The 8,010-nt window shown below is 54.9% G+C and overlaps 1 protein-coding gene across 4 annotated transcripts; it reads left to right on the forward strand.

The window, feature by feature from the left end:
- The first annotated feature begins 2,235 nt into the window (after positions 1–2,235).
- CLEC4G (C-type lectin domain family 4 member G) lies at positions 2,236–5,438 on the forward strand. 4 transcript variants are annotated; one of them, XM_026481275.3, is made up of 9 exons: positions 2,236–2,320; positions 2,646–2,747; positions 3,103–3,156; positions 3,344–3,406; positions 3,552–3,656; positions 3,966–4,055; positions 4,263–4,411; positions 4,528–4,643; positions 4,894–5,438. In XM_026481275.3, the coding sequence occupies exons 1-9, from the start codon at positions 2,239–2,241 to the stop codon at positions 5,030–5,032; spliced, it is 900 nt and encodes a 299-aa protein (XP_026337060.3). In that variant the 5' UTR covers positions 2,236–2,238; the 3' UTR covers positions 5,033–5,438. The 4 variants fall into 4 exon arrangements, with proteins under 4 accessions (XP_026337060.3, XP_026337061.3, XP_057167457.1 ...); XM_026481276.3 differs by lacking the exon at positions 3,344–3,406; XM_057311474.1 differs by having other exon boundaries at positions 3,966–5,438.
- Positions 5,439–8,010: the final 2,572 nt, after the last annotated feature.

Genomic DNA, 8,010 nt, shown 5'->3' on the forward strand with positions numbered 1-8,010 from the left:
TGGAGAAATGGGGTACCAAGAGAGTAAATGATTTGCCTGAGGTTATCATCTGGCTCACTGGTGACATTTTACATGTCCTGATTCCACATGAGGCATAGTTTCTCCCGCTGTACTTAAATGATTTCCTCTCGGCTCAGGATTCTCATTTAGAGAGAGCGAGTGCCAGGGACAGACCCCTCCCAGGTACCCACTGAAGCCCGTGGCTCCACCCTCACTCAGCCAGCTTCTCTTTGTGGTCTCAAACTCACTGCTTCCAGAAACATGCTAAGAGCACCCCAACAGTAGGGACGGCCACTCACTTTGAGTTAAGGCAAGCTTGCTTTCCCTAAAACCACACCTGACCATGAAGCTGTCTACCTTGGCCCAGTGGTAGAAAATTGCTACTGTATTTATGGAAAATTCAATGGGAACTTGGTCTACACATCTGTTGTAGAGATTCCTCTGAAAGATTTTATTTATTTGAGAAAGAGAGAGCATGAGTCGGGGAAGAGCAGAGGAGAGAGATAAGCAGATTCCCTGCTGAACAGGGGGCTTGATACAGGGCTCAATCCCAGGACCCCAGGATCATGACCTGAGCGAAAGGCAAAAGCTTAACCGACTGAGCCACCGAGGCCATCCTCTGTCTTTTCATCTTCTTTTATCATGTCTGTCTCTCTCATTTCTTTCTGGAACAAGGTGGAAACTAGGCATTGAATAAATTGTTTTTAAAGATTTTATTTACTTATTAGAGAGAGAGAGCAGGAGCAGGGGAGCAGAGTTAGAGAGAGAAGCAGACTCCCTGCTGAGCAGGGAGCCTGACGTGGGGCTTGATCACAGGACACTGGGATCATGACCCGAGCTGAAGGCAGACGCCTAACAGACTGAGCCACCCAGGTGCCCCCATTGAATAAACTTTTTAAATAAAAGGTGGATAATGTTTGTTATTTCTGAGGGTTGTTGAGAGGATTTGGGAAAAAATAGTAATATTTGTCCTTCTTAGTGAGGCCCACCCACCAGCCACTGCCCCAGCCCCAGCCCCCCAAGCCTTTTTTTTTCTTGCTTGACTTTTCCTTCCATTTTTTTTCTCATGGCACTTATGACTTGTTAATATATGACATTAGGGTTCTCACCCTCAGCATTATTGACACTGGGGGCAGGTCATTCCTCGCTGTGGGGGGCTGTCCTGTGTGTTAAGGGATGTTTAGCAGTGTCCCTGGTCTCCACCCCCTTGATGTCAGTAGCACCTACCCACCCAAAATGCGATAACCACAAATGTCTCCAGACACTGCCCAATGTCCCCCAGGGGACATAATCACCCCCGGTTGAGAACCACTACACTATACAACTTACTTTTTCATTATATTCATTATTTATTTGTCTGTCTCTCTCTACCCCCACCTAGAATGTGTGCTCTGAGAAGGAAGGAATTTGCTTCTTTGGGGCACTGATGTATACCCAGTTCCTAGATCGATGCCTGGCACACAGTAGCTGTCCAATATTCAGTGAAAGAATGAATGAACATTTAGTGGGTTTTGTGCCCAGGGATGGTGCCAGGGTTTGGCGTGCATAACCTCATGTCTTTATCTCAGCATCCTTTGGAGGGAGGACCTGTCACTGTCCCCCTTTGCACAGTGGAGAAAAACCGAGGCTTCTTGAAGCTACATACATACACCCCCACTCGCCCACCCAATAACAGAGTCCAGAAGCTTAGCTGGCCACCACCCAACAAACGTCTATGTTCTCCCTTCTGGCTAAGAAGGATTGAATGAAGGTCAGGGTCAGCTTCAGCCTCCAGGAACCTGCAGGGAAGTTGAGGAGGGAAGCTGAGCTGGCCCCAGGAGGACCAGGCCTGAGGGGGCTTTCTCAGGAACCCCCTGGAAGGGGCCAGAACTTGGCTGGGTTCAGCCTATTCCTCTCAGGAGGAAGTCTGGCCCTAGACCTATAAGAGATGGAGGTGAGCTCCAAAATGAAGCCCCCAGCACCAGTCTGGAGATGTTGCTGCAGCTGCCTGGCTAGGGAGACTGCAACTGCACATACACATCCCTCTCCACTCCTTCTACCCCGCTCAACCCCCTTCTACTCCTCACCTCTGACTCCATTTCCCCCAACCCACTTCATACTTACCCCTAAACTGGCCGAGACCAAAAAGGCCCCAGCCCTGTGATTGGTCTATGGGTCCCAGTACTAGGAACTGAGAGGAAGGAGATGGGAAGGAAGGAAAAGAGTAGGCGGGACTGGGAGGGGGCTACATTTATATCTATGCCCAGGGCTGTGCGCCTGCTGACCATGGACACTGTCGGGTACAGCAAGTGGGGCGGCGGGCTCGAGGAAGTCCCTGGAGGTATGAGCAATGGGACTGCTTCACCAGCTTGGGTCTCTCTGGTCATTGGTTTGGGGTTTGCTGGGAGACGTAAGGCGAACAGCCAAGAGGGGGTCCAAGTAGTGGGTGCAGGAGAGACACCACAGGCGCCAGAACTAGCTGGACCTGGATTCTAATTCTAACTCTACCACTTAGAGTTTGTGTGACCATGAGCAAGTTACTTAACCTCTCTGAATCTCAGTTCCTTGGGAGGAACCCAAGAGCCCAGGGCTCTGTCGTCAGGGCCCAGAGACCCAGGGTGGTCCTGGTGCAGGAGGGACCCAGGAGTCCATCTGTGTTATCCCAGGGCACCAGGGACGCTGGGGACAGAGACTCCTCTTCCTGGGCCTGGTTCTGGTGGTAGCCACAGTCCTGTGGGCCCTCATTCTGAGCATCCTAGTTTCTAAAGGTGAGTGACCACATAATGAGGGGAGGTTGTGTTAAGCCACCCTGGGGTCATAGACCTTCCCTCTGTCTCCCTCTGTCTCAGGACGCAACCCCTGCCTGGGTCTGAGTGTGAACGCGTGTGAACAGAGTTTGTGCCCGTCTTTGGGCTGTGTGCACCCGCATGTGTATGTCTGTGCGCGCATAAATGTGTGTGCATGTCCCCATCCGTTTGTCTCCCCTGGGTGTGTGCACATCGCGTGCGCTGTATGCCTGCCCGCCCCTTCCGTGCGTCCCAAGACGGGGGTCCCTGCACCCCATGGGCGAGAGGACAGTTCCGGAGTCCCCGGGCCCCACCTGCAAGAGCCTTTTCTCCACAGCCTCCGTAGAGCGAGGGGCGCTGCTTGGCCACCAAGACCTGCTGAGGACAAACGGTGCGTGCAGAACGGCTACTCGTAGGCCCCGAGTGTGCGGGCCGGAGGGTTTAGGACCCTGGAGACAGGGTAGTGGGTCGGGGGGGACCCCTCGGTCCCGGGGGCTGGTCCCGAAGCGGGGAAGGGTGTCCTGCGAGTCCCCGCTGGTGACCTGGAGTGTTTGCGGGGCGGGTGGGGATCTTTCCAGCCTCGGAGCAGACGGCGGCGCTGGGTGCTTTGAACCGGGAGGTCCGAGCCTGCAATAGCTGCTGTGAGACTCTCGCGTGCTGGGGGCGGGGCTTGGGCCGGGATTGGAGGAGGAGAGCGGGGGCGGGGTTTGTGGCAGGTGGGGGCCCGATGGGGGGGTTACTGACGTCCCGCGCCCGTCCTCCTCCCCTTTCCCCTCTCCTTCCCAGGCTTGGGGACACAGGCGCTGCTGCAGAGGGCACGCACCGAGCTTGGCGAGGCGCAGGCGAAGCTGATCCAGCAAGAGAGTGCCCTGAAAGAACTGAGCGATCGCGGTGAGAGCTGGACATTGCCTCCTCATCCTGGCTGTCACTAGACGCTTGATTCACGTACTGACACCTATCCTGGTTAGGGTTACCGCGACCCTATCTTGTGATCCTGACCTCTGACCGCTGGACTCTGATCTTGACTACAACTTCTAACCCCAACCGCAACTTGGCCCCGACCAGCTAGAACAGTCCTTGACCGTGATGTCATTCTTGACCATGATCCTGACCACGGACATGGATGTTGACCTTTAACCAATCATGAGCCTATTCCTAACCCTGACCTGAACTATAATCTGAACTCCCTTGACTTCGCAGTGACCCAGAGCTTGGCTAAAGCGGGCAGGGACCGCGAGGACATCCGCAGCGAGCTGTTCAGGGCTCTGGAGGCCATCCGACTGGGGAACAGTGAGCAATACAGAGGGGAGAGAGGGAGGGGACAAGTGGACCCCACCTGTGGGCCTTGGGGTTCCTTGCTCCGCCCTATCCTGCCCCTTGACCTTGGCCTGTTCTCTGTGCCTCCGCCCCTAGACCTCGGGGGTCCACCTCGCCCCAGTTTTTTCCGTCTGCTCTACCAGGGAGCAGTTCACGTCTTTGACTCTCGCCACCCCACAGGCTCCTGTGAGGAGTGCCCCGCATCCTGGCTGCCCTTCCAGGGCTCCTGCTACCTTTTCTCGGTCGAGCGGGCCACGTGGGAGGAGTCGCAGCGTCAGTGCGCGGGTGCAGGCGCGCACTTGGTGATTGTCGGGGACCTGGAAGAGCAGGTGCGCAGCCCCCAACAGTCCCGGGCAGGAGGCGGGAGGCGGAATTCACCTGAGGGGGCGTGGCGGGGGAGAGGGGCGAGGCCGGCTCAGCTGGCTGGGTCTCCTTTCCGGCGCAGGGCTTCCTGAGTCGGAACACGCGAGGCCGAGGTTACTGGCTGGGCCTGAGGGCGGTGCGCCGCGCGCGCAAGATACAGGGCTACCAGTGGGTAGACGGAGTCCCGCTCAGCTTCAGGTGAGGGAAGGGACTTGGGGAGAGGGACAGGTCAGCCCCTGCGGGAAGTGCTTTGGCCAGATCTCAGGGACTCGGTTGGGACGGGCAGGCCAGACCCCAGGACCTGGCTGAGGGTTAAATTCCGGGAGTTAGAAAGTTATATCCCAGGTGCATGCTCAACTAATTTGAGGTTAGACCCAAGGGTAGATCCTCAGGGCTGGACGCCAGGCCCATCCTGACTCCCAGAAACACCCCCGACAAACCACTGCAGCCACTGGAACGTGGGGGAGCCCAATGACTCTTTGGGGCGTGAGGACTGCGCTATGATGCTACGCACAGGGATGTGGAACGACGCACCGTGCGACAACGAGAGGGACAACTGGATCTGTGAGAAGAGGCGCAGCTGCTGACCCCGCCCAGTGCCCGCAAACCTTACCCACGCCTCCCCCCACCCCAGGGCGATCGCTTGAGCTGTTCACCGTCCTAGCGCCGCCCACCGCCATCGAATTTTTTCCCCTCTACCCATGACTACTGAGAACCGTCCCACCCAACCCAACACAGGCACTGGGACCTCCACTCCAACCTCACCGCGAGCCCTCACACAGACATAACCTAGCCTCCACCCCCACCCAAATCCCGGCTCCTGGGCCGGACCACGGACCCCACCCACCTCCCTAACCAAAGCAAGCCAAATCAAGGACGGAGCTGTTGGTTTTCTTGCATTTTCCCCCAAACTGGGAGGCCTCACAGATACGGGTTTTGGGAGCTGTCTTCGCAGCCCTAGGAGGAAGCATCAATAAATGCTTGAGAAATGAATCTTGGTTTGTGGCTTTGGTGAGCTGTTCTAAGTTTTATCCCAGAGACCCTAATATTAGCCCTGTGAGTGACCCTGACCTCTCTAAGTGATCTTCTGGCCCTGTGATGCCCCAAAAGTCAGTGAGTACCCTGCACTTGGCCAGGACGGCTGTAGGGCACTAGGGACACAGGAATGATTCAGACTCAGTGCTCCCCCCACCCCTTCTGATCTAGCTGGGCGCAGAAAAAATGTGACCAGCGCCTCAAAGGAGGAATACACGAATGCCACGTGATACATTTGGAAGAGTTACAACTCCAGGGGAGGAACTGTGCTGGAATTCTGCAAGGGTGGCCCCTCCTTGAGGAGATGGTCACCCCATCGTGGAGATTTGACCATCTGCGACAAGGTCCTGAGGCAGGGCAGAGAGGGGCTGCCTGGATCTGAGGAGTAGGTCCCTCTGTCTTGGCCAGCTAGGTTCTGTGACCACTGGGTGGAGCGATCAGGAAATACATCCCAGAGAAGATGGAATTTTCTAGAAACAATGGGATTTGTAAGCAGAGGGTGTTGGGATGTGTGAAGTATGGCTGAACCCTTTTGGGGGGTGCAGGGTGCACTGAGCCTGGCTTTATCAGCTGGGGACTTTTGATCTGAATTCACCCTGCACTCCCAAAGTTTCCTGCTCCCATCTTGGAGACCTGGGGGCTCTCCCAGAATTTCCAGTGGAGAAAGGTCCAACTGAGGGGAAGGACAGGCTAGCAACCTTTAGTTCTGGGGACCCCTTTGGGAGCACCCAGGCTTCCCAGCCGTGAGAGCAGCGACTAAGCAGGCCAAAAGAAGAGGGAACACTACCCAGACTACCTGGCGAAGGGAGACCTTCCAGTGAACCCCAATCCTTCTCTGGGTGTTCTATTACTACAACCCAGACTGAGGCACTAACCAGGCCCAGAAGCCACCTGAGTCCTGGACAGATAACATACCTACTGGACTGTTGGCCGGACTGATGGATTTCATCAGTCTTGGAGGGGTGTGTGAGTTTCCTGGAGCTGCTGTAACTAATGACCTTGGTGGCTTGGTGGCTTAAAAACCACACACATTCGCCTACAGTTCTGCCAGTCAGAAGCCCAAATTAGATTTCCTGGGCCAAAATCAAGGTGTCACCAGGGCCAGGCTCCCTCTGGAAACTCCAGGGGAGAAACTCTTCCTCACCTTTTCTAGCTCCTAGAGCTTCATTCTTCACTGTCCCTGATTCATGGCCCCTTCTTCCATCTTCAAAATCAGTAAGGCAGTATCTTGCTTCCCTGATCACATTGCCTTCTTCTGCGTCAAATCCCCCCTGCCTCCCTTCTTATAAGGATGCTGGTGATGGCAGTTAAGGCCCACCCAGATAATCCAGGATGATCCCCTGTAATACTAACGCAACTGTGGCACTAATCACCCTGAGTTAGTGCAGACGCCACCCACAGATTAAAGGTACAGCTCCTAACAAGAGTGCCTGTCCTCACTGGAGACACGAGCTGCAAGTTTGGGGGTGCCTAGGCCACCCACACTTTGGACCAACTGATACAAATTCAGAGGATCTCACAATGCCTCTGGTTCCGTAATTCACTAGAATGACTCACAGGACTCAGGAAAGCTCTGTTCAGTACTTACAGTTTTATTATAAAGGACACAAATCCTCACCAGCCAAAGGAAGAGACCCATATGGCAAGCGCCAGGAGGGTCCCAAACACAGAGCTTTCGTGTTCTGTCCCCGTGGACACAGGACATGTCCCCTTGCTGGCACAGTGATGTTTTCACCAACCAGGAAACTCCTCTGGGCATTAGTGTCCAGGGTTTTTAATGGGATTTCCTTTTGAAGGTGTGATTAATGGAATCAGTGGCCACAAGATTGCACTCCGTCTCCCCCTGCCTCCCCTCCATGGACGTCAGGTGGTTGAAGGTCCCACCCCTCCTGGCTGGTCTTTCTGGCATGACCCCCCCCCACCCTAACCTATATAACTCAGGTACAGTCCAAGGGGCCCCCATGAATGACAAAGACACTCCAAGCACTCAGGAAATCCCAAGGGTGTAGATGATGCCTGCCAGGAGCAGGGGACAAAGACCCGCCAAATTCTTTCATATCTACGTCTTTCTGCCTCTAAATTCTTATCACCTCTGCAAAATCTCTGTTGCCATGTAAGACGACAGTCAAGGTTCCAGGGATTGGAACATGGATATCTTTAGGGACCACTACACAGTGTCACACAAGACATGACCAGCGGACAAACAAATGGCTCACAGTGGGGGTGGCAGCCAGGACACCTGTCTGGTGCCTACACGCTTGGTGAGTTGGGTTATGGTGGTCAGGAGGACTCACAGATTCTAGTCTAACGAGACCCCTGGCCAACTGAAGAGCAACAGAGACGGACTGACAGCCCTCAATGATTGTCAATGTAGTGATGGATGTCCAGCAGCACAGGTGGGCAGAGAGGCCCAGATGTCTCTCCTGGGAATGGAGTTGAGTGAGCAGTGGCTGTGGTTGGGGCAGAAGGAGGAGACCCCAGAGTTAAGCAGGAGCTTCCCCAGGATATTTCAAAGATCTGGCTCAGACAC

Source organism: Ursus arctos, unplaced genomic scaffold (assembly GCF_023065955.2).
Source record: "Ursus arctos isolate Adak ecotype North America unplaced genomic scaffold, UrsArc2.0 scaffold_14, whole genome shotgun sequence".
Lineage (NCBI taxonomy): Eukaryota > Metazoa > Chordata > Mammalia > Carnivora > Ursidae > Ursus > Ursus arctos.